A 14,843-nucleotide genomic window follows, 5' to 3' on the forward strand; every position below is an offset into this window, starting at 1 on the left:
GTCATCCTTCTTGGGGCTGCATGCCAGAGGTTGAGTGGGGGCCACAGTCCAAAGTGGGCAGGGCTATAGACTTCAGGCTACATTCTATGGCAAAATGAAGTTTTGACACACACACAACCAGTTACATCTGTCAATACACAATAAAGGAACGAAAGAGGCATTATCATAACAAGAAGGACACGTTCCAGTGAGGCAAAAGCACTTCAGGCTAGTGCAGAGCAGGGTTTGTGTGAGAGTAGCCTGGGGAAGAGTCTAGTGAGGTGGATAGTGAGGCTGGGAAGGGCACACTATGAGTCTAGACTGCCATTCATTCATAGGTCAGCTTGCTGCTTTTAATGCCAGGAGTCATAGGTGCCAACTCCCTGGCCATGAAGGGGCCAGGCACTCACAAATTTCAGGTATAGCATCCACGGCACCGAGCATCCATGGTCACAGGGCCACGTTGGAGCCTAACATGGCCATGGCAGAGATCTGCTGGTGTTCCTCATCCCCTCTCAACCATAGCAGCTAATCATTTTACAGCTTGGAAAGTGAAAGTATGCAATCTGCTTTGGAATAGTATACAAAAAATGTGCACTCAAGACAACCTACTTTCTGAAGACGAAAAAATGTAGGTTTTTAATATTTCGAAAATCCTTTGGGAGAGCAGACTATAGGAAACTATGGAAACACTCCTTAGACATGCTGAATACTTTATTTCGTAAATCGCCAACAAATATTTGTTCCTTTAAATGCTGAAAATGTTTGCTATTCCCCGCTGCAGGGGCAGGATGAGTTGGAATAACAAATAATGACGGTAAATATCAGTTGCTGAACAAAATTTCTCTTCCCAAAGGAGAAATTCCTGGTAGACATTCTCTCCCATACAAATCATTTCTAAGCCTTAAATATTTGCCTCGTCTAGCTCTGACTTATAATTAAACTGACTGAAGTAACAAAATTCTTTTCAACTACATTTAAAGCAGGGACTTTGAGGGATCAGGACTTTGCAAGTTAAGTCTGTACACAACTGAGCATGTCCGATTGTGTCACATCCCTCTGAGTCTTTCATGCTAATTCTCCACTGTTCTTATGTTGAACCAACATGTGTATCTCTAGACTGAATTGATGCAAGCAATTAAAGTTGGCTTTTTCTCACCTGAAATGTTGTCTGGCCCAGAAAAATTAGCTTGTCCCTTTCAAAAAGTCCCTGGCCTACGTAAAGAAAGGTGAAATAAGTAATAGCTTCTGTTAGGTTGGAGATGCGTCCTTGGATATCATCCGATGCTTCTGCCCGCTCAATTGCTTTACGAAAGACAGTGTTGAAAGCCTAAAGGAACACAGAATTAATTTCTCACATCAGAATTTCCTTTTCTTGAGGAACATTTTTGAAACCTGGATTTGGCTTCTATCATTCAAAAGCACAGTAACTCAGAATGCTTTAAAAACAAGGTCAACAACATAATTATAATCTCTTAAAGACAGAAGGTGCTAATTGCTTGAAACTAGCTGCTGTAATCTTAGGGTAGATCCAGTGTAGCACAAGTATACACCTGCTTGTGCAAGAGGGCTTCTCTTTCCTTTCATCTCCGCTTGAATGCCTCTGGAGGAGTGGATGATCCTCGGGAGCAATTTTTTGGGACACACACATTTTGGGGGCAGAGAAACCAGGCCCGCAGTCTACAAGCAGGTTTACACTGTGCAAGGCAGCAGGTGCCATTGGATGTCACCATAAGAATGTAAACCTCAGGTGCACAGAGATTATTCATTACATTTCCTGTTTCTGTAGACAGGTATGAGGAATAGGATCTGGCCCACTTCAATGTTCTTTCCATTCTTCTTTGCCAAAGTGGGGATTTGCAGCCACTGTTGATCAGCTTAATCAATAAACTTGGGCCCTGCCTATCTGATCCAGAGGGACATGTCACTCTGGAGTTGTTAAATGCCCTCGGGAGGCCTCAGGGGACATGGACGGATGGACGGACACACACACACACATATACGCGCACACACACTGGCTGTCAGCAGCTCTGATTGACACTGTGATAACCTCTTCTAAACTGCATCCTGCTGATATATCTCCCTTTGAAGCTGGAGATCAACAATAGTTTTTAAAAAGGTGGTATGGCAGAGCCATTTTTGCACAGTGTATATGCCTCTTTCTTTTTTTCCTTCCCATAACTCTTATGATCAAAAAGTTACTGCAAGCTTTTAATGTACTGCAAAACTCAGAAAGCATGCTTGGTCACATAAATTGGGGTACAAGTATAAATGAATGTACCTAAACATGAGTATTAGTGGCTCCAACTTCCACATTTCTGAAAGTTAGAGCAAATCTCATGAGGTTTACTACACTGTGTTTATTTTTTAGTATCAGAATAAGGATAAGAACGAACCTTCAATGAAAACTGATAGATGGGATTGATTTTGCTCAGATCATGAATGGCGAAATAAAGAAGGGATGCTCTTGCAGCTGCTGCCCTGTAATGTTCTCTGGCTTCGTTAATGTTTACTTCATTTTCTTTGGCTTCTGCTACCTATAGAGCAACATGTTTGAAAGTAAATCAAGAAAGCCATCATCGTTATATGAATAGGACTGTGCTGTTAATCTAGCATCTACTTCAACAGATTTTAATCTAAGTTTAAATTGAGGATTAGTTACACCGAATATAAGATGGAAAGATATGGGCCTCCATCCTAGAAGAATCTTCAAACATCTGAAGAAATATCCAAAATAATGAACACGTGTGGTGAGCCACTTATGGTGAACTGGAGCTTCATGAATTGTACAGTGGTACCTCTGGTTACGAACTTAATTCGTTCCAGAGGTCTGTTCTTATCCTGAGGCACACTTTTGCTAATGGCTCCCCCGCTGCGCGCGCGCCTCCAGCGCAGAATTTCCATTCGCATCCTGGGGCAAAGTTCACAACCAGGAGCAGCTACTTCCAGGTTAGCGGAGCTCATAACCTGAAGCGTTCATAACCAGAAGCGTTCTGGTACCACTGTAATTCAATCCCTGAAATGGTTTCCATGGTGGCAGTAGGTAGTCTTCTTATGTTTTTATCCTTTCAGTTAGTGTTTATATGCTGTTGGCCCTATCATTGGCTTCAGCAACATGTCAGGAAGTTGTACAGATGTCGTTGCTATTCCAATCACCCCCATACAGCATGGTCAATGGTAAGGAATGATGTGAGTTGTAGTCCAACAACAAGTGAAGGGCTAGAGTTCAGCCACCCATTTTTAAAATGGAAAGGAAAGTGGGAAAAGGTAAGCAACTCTCATCCAACCACCATGGTAAGCCCATCTCCATTCCAAGTGTGACAAATTGCCTTCCATTATTTTGAGTTTACTCAATGCTCCATCATCAATATTAGTGAACCCTGAAACATGGAGAAAGGAGTTCTATCTATCTATCTATCTATCTATCTATCTATCTATCATCCATCCCCACCCCACCAACTCCAAACTATTCTGGGCTGCCTCAAAAGATGCCAAAATGCCTGGAAAGGAGTAAGCCTTGCTTCTTCTATCTTCACTTGTGATTTGCACAATGCTCCCTCCACGATACAATGTATAGACATAACATGTTGCTTTGAAACAGACAAGTATCAAACAGTAAAACCACAAGTGCCTTAATCTCTATCTCTGCAGCAGTCGACTTTGTGGTCTCAAGTTTCTCCACGAGTTCAGTGTCTCCCAAGAAATTGCCCTCAGCAGCGGAAAGGCGAAACAGCAGATCATCCTCCAAGCGCTTCAGCTGAATCTTGAAATCATTCTGCTGTTTTGTCAAAAGAGACTGGCAAACACAATGGGGGGAAAGTTTTAGTTGTAAATGTGGATAACTGATAGCATGAAGAACTTTTAAGAACCTATTCTCACAGTGCATTGTATGTGCCTATAAGTGCTTCCAGCCATCTTTGGGTGTGAAACAGACTATTACAGTGTAAGTGTACTACCTAGCTTATTCAGTGGAACCTCGGTTTATGAATGCAATCCTTTCCATGTAGGCGTTCATAAACAGAGGGATTTGCTCCCCGAAGGCACGCAGATCGCTTCTGCGCATGCGCGAGCTGCGCAAAAGCGATCTGCACATCCAACTCCACAGAACCCGGATGTAAACACTTCATGAACAGAGGTAGTTGTAAACCAAGGTCCCATTGTATATTTGTTCACCTGAATGCATATCCAGGCAGACTTGTGGTGGAACAGACAAGGTTTGTTGTTATCCCGTTAAAGTTTAATGGAATTTAAGCATGGTCAACATATTACCTTTTGCATGCAAGATCCACTTAAAATTTTGGTATAATGGTTTATCCTGCTAGCATTCATCTATAGCACTGACCTACACTCCTAATGGCATGTGGCAGCATCAGTTTATGATTATTATTTTTTGAAGTCCTCACGAAGATGAATCAATATACAGTCATACCTTGGTTTTCAAACGCCTTAGGAGCTGAAATGTTTTGGCTCCCGAATTATTGAAAATCTGAAGTGATTGTTCCAGTTTTCAAACGTTCTTTGGAACCTGAACGTCTGACATGATTTCTGCTGCAGGAGCTTCCTGCAGCCAATTGGAAGCCGTGCCTTAGTTCCCGAACATTTTGGAAGTAGAACAGACTTCCGGAATGGATTCCGTTCGACTTCCAAGTTTCCACTGTACAGTTTTGAGAAATTTCTTCCAATACACCCATTTTTGCAAAGCAATTTTCCTTAATATAATGAATTCCTGTATGTGATTTTCACTAATATATGCATTCTATGCATAGTTTACCCCAGTATAGGCATTTTTGTACACATTACCTGGCTTGAGGATAGCATTGCAAAATTCGGAAAAGTGTGAATCTGACAGGATGGCTCTGTTTTGGATCACACATTATTTCAAGAAGTGTGAATTAGACATGCTTAACTTTAAATTAGAAATGAACTGAATTTAGAATAGAATCATAGAATCGTAGAGTTGGAAGAGACCACAAGGGCCATCCAGTCCAACCCCCTGCCGAACAAATTTCTACCAAATCGCTACAAGACCGGGTATAAGATTAGTTGGCCGGGTGATAGAAATGCATTCTCTCCCCTGAACATACACATTTAGTCTAAAGACAACTGGAAAGTGTTATTTTCCATTTAGTGATGCCTTCACAAAGCCAATTCTGATTTACTGTGTGATGCTATAATACCATCATATTCACTAGTAAGCAGTACAACTGACAAGAGATATATGGATTTTGTAGAGGGCGCTGAAAGTGCTAGGGAACTGACTAATTCACACGTGGGTTTACCTTCACAGTCTCCAAATCAGGTCTTTCAATACTAACAGCCTCAGCCAACAGCTGGTCCTCCAAACCATCCTTTGTAACTGTGAAATTAATTAGAGTGGTCTGAGCCTGCAGCTCTGGCTTGTAGTGAGGATTAGCCAGCTTAGTGTGAAGGATGAGACGGAAATCCTTGTTGAATTCACATTCTCGATCTTCAATCTTAATATACCTGATATCAATTAAAATGAAAACTGTTACAAAGCACAGCATTGATTAATGCAGCTTATCAGCATCTTAAGATAAATACAGAAACTATTTCACATGAGACAGAGTTGTACGACGGTGCATTCCACTTATATGCCTCTGACTACTACACCTACTTGAGAAAGGGATTGTCCATTTCCCATTATTGACACCAACACTAATACTTTTCACTTCTGATGTTAGTAAGAATGCACCTGATATGAGCAGCCTGTTGAGGATATTAAATAAGGATGCCAGATTAACCCAAAATTTATAGAATGAAGGCCAGGTCCATCAGTTACTCCTATTGGTATCAATTGTTTCACTTGCTCATGTCTCACTTCTCTGTTTTCTGAATTAGTCTGAGAAAGGCTGAAAAGTATTATATTTGCTTATTTATATGAACACAGAAATTATGAAACAGTTGCTTCCAGTTTTTCCATTCATCTTTACAATTTTCTAAGTTGTAATAAACATCTGTCTAATTTTTTGTTTGGGTTACAAATGATTTGTAAGGATGCAATAAACATAGACCGAGCGATTTTGCAAGAGGATACTTATAAACAGTTTTGGACATCTGTATTTCAAAACTAATTCTATGAAATGCAGGATGTATTCTGTGTATTTTTCCCCTCCTGAGGAACATGCTTGTAGTGAGTAATGTGCTGACATTCATGTTTGTCAGCAATATACTTCTTACTGCCTCCCCTTCTATACCTATCTCTATTTCAAACTCGACCCCTTAAAGTGAAGCTAGTTCAGGTTTCTAACACACGTGAATAATTTCACTCCTCTTTTTAACCCCCCTTTATTTCCCCTCTTTTCCTGATGGATCATGTCCTGTTCTCTAACCTACACGGGGAGTAAGATAACTAAAAATATCAATGAACAAAAAATGTCAAATGAGCTAAAAACAAGAGTATGGCCACTGGGGACACTGACAACATTGTCAAGGGCTGACAGGAGGAGGTTGAGCCCAGGGGTAGCACAGAATGGGGAGAGGACGAACCTGAGGAGAGGGCCCAGTGGGCTTGGGGGCCCACTGCTAAGGGGCAGAGAATCAGAGGCTAGTGAAAGGGAGGGGGAGAGGCAAGTATCCATTGATTCTCACCCATTCCTTCACCACATCTTCCCAGCTCCTTCCGGGGAAGAAGAGGTGCATGAGAGTGAGACAATCTCTGCACTCAGAGGGGGGAAGGGGAGAGGCGCAGAGCACCAGGCAGAAGGCAGGGCAATTCTGAGGTGCCACCCCCATCCCCTCGATCAAGAGGAAGTAAGAAATGCAGGCAGCAGAGGGAACGACAGCCTTGCCTCTTTGTAACTGGCAGCGGCACTCACCTTTGGGGTGCCTGGTGAGCAATGCTGCTCTACCTGCAGCACCCTGTTGATTGCTACTGCCCCTATGAGAAAAAAAAACCCGTGCCAACTTCCATTCTGAAGGATGTATGCACCCAATTTATAGACAGCCCAAAACAACTATCCACACGCACGGACAGATCTCTTTTTGGTATGGTACTATTTCATCAAGCTAAATAAAATAACAAGTTTCCACTGCCATTTCAATGTGTAGGAAAAGGTTGGGCGCAGCATATATGCTGAACATTTGACTAAGCTGACTGCAGGTCCATAATGCAGGGGGACAACGGAAGACTGAGCTCAGAAATTAGCAACGGAACTAAGAGGGCAATTTTGTAACTCACTGTTCTTGTTTGTTTATCAAGAATCTTACCTGGGGAACAATACTCCGCTACTGCAATGCTAAAATGGCTTGTTGTAAAATGAGTTCTGGAGTCTTGCACTGAGATTCTACTTTATAGGTCCTCATTGCACAGAAGTAATAAATCACCCCCAATTTCTGTGGTTATTTAGGTATGAAAGGCAAGTACTGCACAATGACTCAGTGAGTTTTATCACTGCAGCTAGGTTGGGTTTTTTGTTAATTGCAGGTGTGGGGAAAATAAATGTTTGTGCTATTGCTCTTATGGGTCAGCTATGACATTAGCCAAAAGTAGAAGAGACCACAAAATCACTATGTCAGATTCAGCAATACATTTGTGTCTAGGATAGTATAGTACAGGACAGGGGTCAGCAAACTTTTTCAGCAGGGGGCTGGACCACTTTCCCTCACTTGTGGGGGGCCGGACTATATTTTTGAGGGGAGAAATGAACCAATTCCCATGCCCCACAAATAACCCAGATGCATTTTAAATAAAAGCACACATTCTACTCGTGTAAAAATACACTGATTCCCAGACCGTCCGTGGGCTGGATTTAGAAGGCGATTGGGCTGGATCCGGCCCCCGGGCCTTAGTTTGCCTACCCATGGTATAGGAGATGATGGTGTAGCAAGCATGGGTTCAAGTTTTAGAACCGTGAATAGGTGATGTGAGTAAAATTCTTAGACAAATAAGGTGGGACTTCACCTCCATGTTGCAGAGGAGAATCTAAAGTTTATGTAGAGACCTCTAGAGGAAAATGAAAAAGCAGCCGAGTTCACTCTTACTCAGAGAGCTATAGATCCAGATTTCTATTGTGACCTTGGGTCAAATCATTTATGTACACAAATGTTCTTCTGCGGGAAAAGGAAATGTAAAACTAAAATAAATGTACAAACCTTGCTGTTTACTTTTCTATCACATTTTCAATGAAAGCATAGAAGGGTAGGTTGCTTCTCCTTATGTAGTGCTATGAAATTCCATCTTTGTCCCCTCAACTAAATCCCCAGTCCACACATTGCTCACTTCCAGGTTGACTACTACAACATTTAGAACAATATACAAACATAATAATGTCTAATCATATGTACCAATAGCAAACTAGTTCTATGAATCTGGGTTTTTTAAATAGCCAAACTAGCCCCATTTTTGCAAAAGGTGGAGGTATCAGTAGCCTCAAGAGAACCGTGAAATCAGCTATAGTACAAAACACTTTAGAGAGAAATTAGGCCAGGACTTTGGACGACAAAAACAGCTCAAATGAACATGCTTAGTGGGCCTAAAATACTGATGGGGAGGGAAGGGAGAACAAAACCCCACAAGCAAACAAACTACTGCATTTGAGAACAGCTTAGGTGAACTTTTAAGGTGAAGAAAAGTGGCAGACAGATTCCTGGGAAAGAAAGCAAATGTGAGCAATATCTTCATGCTTTAAGGGGGGGGAAGTGTTTTCCCCAAAAAATCTAAAAAGCCTTGCTTCAAAACCTGCTGTTTAAAGTTAAAAGCTTCCCCATCCAACCAGAGAACTCTAGTAGCTAATGCAGAGAGTGAATCTAAACATATCAGGTGTAGAATTGTTACCTAGCAATCACAGCAGGCCAACTGTTCAAGTTGGTCAAACTACTGGAGAAGAGAAATTTTTTTGAAAGTTGCACAGCTAGCCTGAAGTTCGCGGCAAAAAAAGAGGAGCCTTTCCTATGTATCAAAAAGTGAGTTAATAATGTTGCTGCTGCACGAAGGCACACGGAACTGTCTAATTTAAGATAGAAGGAAACTGTTTAATATTATCTGTTAAATATTATCAAATGCATACCATGAGGGGATGTATATAATGCTATGGGGTTGAGCTGCAGTGTGCCTGAGGCTCATAGCCTCCCCCCTTTTCCTTGGCCTGTGCAGTTAAGGCTTTTTAAAAAAATGATTTAGCATTATGTTTGAACCAAGTCATTGATGCTACCAGTAGCGTAAGGTCTTGAAGTATAGCTGGCCTGATTTAGCACAGAACACAGACCTGTTTTTCAGGCCTTCCCTTTGGCTCATAACTGTGTTGGCTAGAGAGTTGCATTAGAGGGAATTACCTCTGGTGACAGGAATCACTGTGAAAACTCGATTATAATTATGGTAATAATAAAACTATTTGGTTGTTAAAAGACCATTGAATGCAGAGAGACTGCCGTTCTGATCTACAGATACTAGTTCTCTTTACACAAAGGTATCTATAACTTTGCTGTCAATCAAAAATATGAGAAAAGCAGTAGAAGCTCCTTTCAGATATCTTAAACAATCTGGGGGACAAGATGTGCAAAATAAATAAATAAATCATTTACGGGTAGATGCTCTATTCAAGGGGCTAACTTAGAGAGATAAGTTACAGAGATAATCTTCTCTAAATACTTTACCAAGTACACTCAGCCCATAAACTGGATTTTCCTGCCCAAAAGGTAGGTTTTACTGCTTTTCCTTAATTTTGTTTATTTTGACCACCTACCTATGCATCATCAAATCCCTCTTTCATATCATTAATCCCCTGTAACACATGCTCACCTACAGAATTGGAAAACCTATTTAAATTCAGGTACAGGTGAAACTCGGAAAATTAGAATATCGTCGAAAAGTGCATTTATTTCAGTAACGCAACTTCAAAGGTTAAACCAATACATGAGATAGATGCATGACATGCAAAGCAAGATATGTCAAGCCTTTATTTGTTGTAATTGTAATTGTCGTTAGGCGGGTCAATTATAAATGGAATGTAATTAATGAAATGTAATAGTGATGTTTATTTTTGAATTATTGTAACTATTTGTTTTATTACTGTGGAATTTCCTAAAGAAAGCATTTGTAAAAAATTAAAATAAAAATAAAATATAAGTTGCATTACTGAAATAAATGCACTTTTCAACGATATTCTAATTTTCCGAGTTTCACCTGTATTTGCCCTGTTCAATCAGCTCGCAGAGCTCCAACGATTTCCTGTACCTTCCATGTCACTCCAAGACAGTAGTTCCCATGGCATTAGGATCACTCCAACCAGAGCTAGGTAAAACTAGGTAAAACTTTGCTCCCCTTGCTATCTTCTTTGGATTATCAAAACGAATGGTTTTGCTCGAACCACATTGTCTCTCCTCGAAGAGTAGGGCTTCTTTTTCTCTTAGATCAAGTGTACGTGCAAATGTTTTAGTTATAATTGCTTACCTGCATACTTCTTACATAGTTAAATCATGTCAACAGGCATTTGCTTTCTGTACTCTCTTCCTTGCAACAAACTAACACCTTGTGTAGTTAGGTGTGAGTGTGTATTCTTGGGTTTGATTAGGAACACATTTGGAACAGTGTGCAACTTGACTCCAGCACACCAGATTTTGCTACTCTCGTAATAAAGTCAGATTAGGCATCATATATGAGTAGGTCACATGTAACAACACCTGACTGCTTCATGGGAGAATACATACATATATATAGCAACTGGATACCTATATATAGCAAAACATAGAATCCAACAACTATTAATTGCCCTCTTCTTAGCCCTGGTAAGCTTACCTACTAGTGGTGAAAAAAGGATTTTTGGCTCAGGTCAGTAGTGGGCTCTGCTGGGGGGAGTATAACAACTGTATTGATATCTCCATACACTATGGATGGCTATTATCCATGCATAATATTTGTGAGCCACATCTTATGCGCACACCTCTCTCTAGACCAGTGCTTAGTACACAAAACAATAGCTGTGCCATCTCTAAGACACCACATTGCAGGGCTGCATCTTCCTCAATGTAGCAAGTTTTCAGCTCAAGAATAATCTCAATAAAACGGAGCCAGGATAAAATTTTATGAAGTGGCTTCATACAGCAGAAGGTTTGCTAATATGCAAAGCTGGTAAATTTGCTTTGGAAGGAGCACAAGTTGATAAATCTTCCTGGCGATGGTTTCTGTCGATTGCTATTGTAAGATATATTTTACTTAAAATTAGGATTGTCTGAAGCTCAGTGGATCTAATTATTTGTAATTACCCAGTTGTTGTCAGTATGTGGTCATTTTATGACAGCAGTAGCAAGTGTGTGGGTCAGGTTCAACTGTATATCTTTTCAAACACAGAATTAATGTACTATTGATAAAACCATTACTAGAACCAAATTAAAGTCTGAGCTGATGTATTGGTCCACAGGGTGCTGTCAGACATGAAAGGAGTAATTAGTATTCATTACTTCATACTCTACAACATTCCAATTATTAATGAACTTCAACTGTTGGTCTGCACCATATCTATCATCTGCCTCTTTCCAGTCTTTCTTTATTAAGGGGGGGGGAGGGACAAACACTGAAACAATTCCTAAAATTAAGAAAGCATAAAATGTTGATAACTTTGCTAAACTTTGCTGCAAAAACTGGAGCTTGAGACCTGTACAACATGTGATCAACTATTTAATGGATTATGTTTTTAAAATGAATGGAAGGACTCAGTCGTATGCACATACCAATTAAATCAATCACTGCTTATTCAGTTCTATGGGGAGAAACATGCATTACACCAACTGAGAGTCTTGTGGCACCTCCAGAAATGAATATATTTATTGCAGCATTCATTTTTGTTAGGAGGAGCTCTAGTGAAGTGTATCCTCATTTGGAAGACCTCCTCTTGTCTCTCATTCATATATATACCAATTTAATTCATCTACAGATATAGCCAAAGCCCCACAATTCACCCAACCACCAACAGTGAGGCATCAGGAGACCTGGGGGTAAGCCCAAGATTTGCCAAGGGAAAAAAAGCACCGTATTTTTCCGTGTATAACACGCCCCCATGTATAAGACAACCACTATTTTTGGGGGACTGCAACAAGGTTGTTTGAGCTTTTTTGGGAGGGAGATTGCCCAGAGTTATTGAGCTTTTGGGGGTGGGGCATAGCCTGCCCGCCACTGAAAATCGCACACATTACTATCTGTGTATAAGACGACTCACAATTGTGGCCAATTATTTATAAGAAAGAATATCGTCTTATGCACGGAAAAATATGGTATTTGAAATAAAATGGAGGGAAATTATTTGACTGTAGCTGGCTGCAATTGGGCACAAGTTTGTCCAACCACTTCAACAAAAAAATCAAAATGTAAAAACTAAAATCCTCTATACCCTTGTATTAATTTATCAATTACAATTAACAACACACTTAATTCTCTGATGACAATTAAGTTCACAAAACTTCAAATAATGTAGTTCAAATAATGCCCCCATCCCCATACATTTCAAAGTTTTAAGTGTTGTCATGTTGCAGTTTCCTTAAGTCACAGACAGGTGGCTCTGTGAACTACAGAAATATGACCATTTTCTGAGAGCTGCCAGGGGTCAGCAAACTTTTTCAGCAGGGGGCCGGTCCACTGTCCCTCAGACCTTGTGGGGGGGCTGGACTATATTTTGGAAAAAAAATGAACGAATTCCTATGCCCCATAAATAACTCAGAGGTGCATTTTAAATAAAAGGACACATTCTACTCAAGTAAAAACATGCTGATTCCAGGACCGTCCGCGGGCTGGATTTAGAAGGCGATTGGGCTGCATCCGGCCCCCGGGCCTTAGTTTGGGGACCCTGTGCCAGGCCATCACAGAGCGGCGGCAGCAGGTGGCCCAACAAATGGTCCAGGTGAGCTGCAGAGGAACTGTCACAACAGGTCGGGGCTCTGCTGCCCCTGCACAAATTATGCCATTTCAGCCTTCTCCTCCAAGCAGGATGGCTGCTGAAGAGCTGTCCCAGGCTGTTGTGACTCTACCTCCGCAGCTTGCCACCTCCCTCCTCTTCATGATAGAAGGTCTAAAGCAGTGTTTCCCAAACTTGGCTCTCCCGCTGTTTTTGGACTACAATTCCCACCATCCCTAGCTAACAGGACCAGTGGTCAGGGATGGTGGGAATTGTAGACCAAAAGCAGCTGGAGACCCAAGTTTGGGAAACACTGGTCTAAAGGGAAGGGAAGGGGTTTCTTTCATGGCTTCCCTGGGCTGCTACAACCTTTCGCCTTCTTACACAAGAAGACCTCAAGAGAGTGGTGCATTTGCCTGTGGTTTGTCTGGGCTACTGACCCTTCCTTCCTCTCCTTGTGGGAGAAGGTCTAAAGAAAGTGGAGTGTTACTTCATGGCTCCCCTGGACCACCTCCCTCTTCCTCACAGGAGAAAGTCTAAGGGGAGGAGGCAGCTTGGTGAGGTTTATGAAGTGTGGGGAGAGATGCAGTTGTCCCTCCTTAGTACCTTTAATGTCTTTCCCCACAGGTAAATGGCACCTGGTTTGGAGGGTTTACCACTGCCTCCCTCAGGCAGGAGCCTTGGGATCCATAGCAACTGCTGAAGTGGAGAGGAGAAAGTCTAAAGGGTTGCTGTGGCAGGGGGAAGGGGAGACAGGATGGAGGTGGAAGGAAGAGTGAGAGGAGGTTGGCAAGCTGGGCAAGCAGCGAAACGTCCCCCAAGATATACGGTACATCCACACACGTTGTATATGTAGGCCTATTGTCAAGAATATATTATGTGAACCCAAAACTTCTCATTTCCTGGCGGCACATTTCCCTTTCTTTAAGACAACTTTTCTCCACTAAATGGGAGAATACTTGAATGGGCACAATTAGGAATGATAGAGTCAGACCACTGGTCCACCAAGCTCAATATTGTCTACAATGACTGGCAGCACCTCTCCAGGGTTTCAGACAGGTGTTTCTCCTAGTCAATGCCAGGTACAGGTAATAATCAATGCCAGGTACAGCTGGTAACAACAGTAGCAACAACAACTTTATTATTTGTACCCCGCCCATCTGACTGAGGTTGCCACTCTGGACAGCTTCCAACAAAATCTAAAAACACAATGAAGCATCAAACGTTTAAAACTTCTCTATACAGGTAGGAATAAAACTCTGGAGAGACACTGCTAGACAGTGTTAGATAACATCAAGTTAGGTGGACCAGTGGTGAGACTCTTGTTGTTCCTAACTAGGGACAATATGTGCATCCATGTTGTTTCTATTAGGATTCTGATGTTTGCATAAAGATTTAGATTCTCCAAGACCCACATCCAAATTTCCAGTATCAATACACCTGTTTCACAATGCACTGCCTAAAGGAACAATACATAAAAAAGGCACAGGAGCATCATCCACCTCTTCCAGAAGGTACTTACTTCCCTTTTTTAACCGTGTTCCTTCCAAGCAGGGGATCAAGTACAGGGTCTACTGCTTCATCCAAATTTTCAATCAAGACAACATCCCCACAAGCCAAAGCTCTTTCAATAGTTTTCAGGAACCTTTATGTAACAACACAAAATATGATTAGAAGATGATACTACGGGTGGATTACTAACGTCTATAGAAAGCGAAGAAATTTGGGAAGCTGGGAAGTGAAGAAATCTGACGTGGTAGAGCAGGAGGAATGGTAGTGCAGCAGAAGTACCCATACTGTATAAGTAAATTTGGATTATTTGACACTATTGTACTGCTTTCTGAATTTCTCTCTCTGTATGAGACTGTTAGTTATCAGTGGTGGCACATATACCTCTCTATTCCCCTTCCCAGCACACATCTTGAATGGACCAAGAAAGAAAAGCACTGAGAGACTCCCCCCCCCTACTCTACAGCACAAGAGATCAGCCAGCAAACTTTCTCAAAAGCTTCCCATCCTATA

The 14,843-nt window shown here is 41.5% G+C and overlaps 1 protein-coding gene across 1 annotated transcript in view; it reads right to left on the reverse strand.

Annotated features, from left to right (window-relative positions):
• DNAH11 (dynein axonemal heavy chain 11) overlaps positions 1–14,843 on the reverse strand; it is a 142,911-nt gene that overhangs the window by 20,163 nt on the left and 107,905 nt on the right. The window contains exons 65-69 of the mRNA XM_035129059.2: positions 14,344–14,466; positions 5,259–5,463; positions 3,611–3,775; positions 2,376–2,516; positions 1,139–1,309 (exon numbers count right to left, since the gene is read on the reverse strand). Of these exons, the coding sequence (XP_034984950.2) occupies positions 1,139–1,309; positions 2,376–2,516; positions 3,611–3,775; positions 5,259–5,463; positions 14,344–14,466 (805 nt within the window). The remainder of the gene's footprint in view (positions 1–1,138; positions 1,310–2,375; positions 2,517–3,610; positions 3,776–5,258; positions 5,464–14,343; positions 14,467–14,843) is intronic.

The sequence above is a fragment of the Zootoca vivipara genome, chromosome 12, assembly GCF_963506605.1.
Source record: "Zootoca vivipara chromosome 12, rZooViv1.1, whole genome shotgun sequence".
NCBI lineage: Eukaryota > Metazoa > Chordata > Lepidosauria > Squamata > Lacertidae > Zootoca > Zootoca vivipara.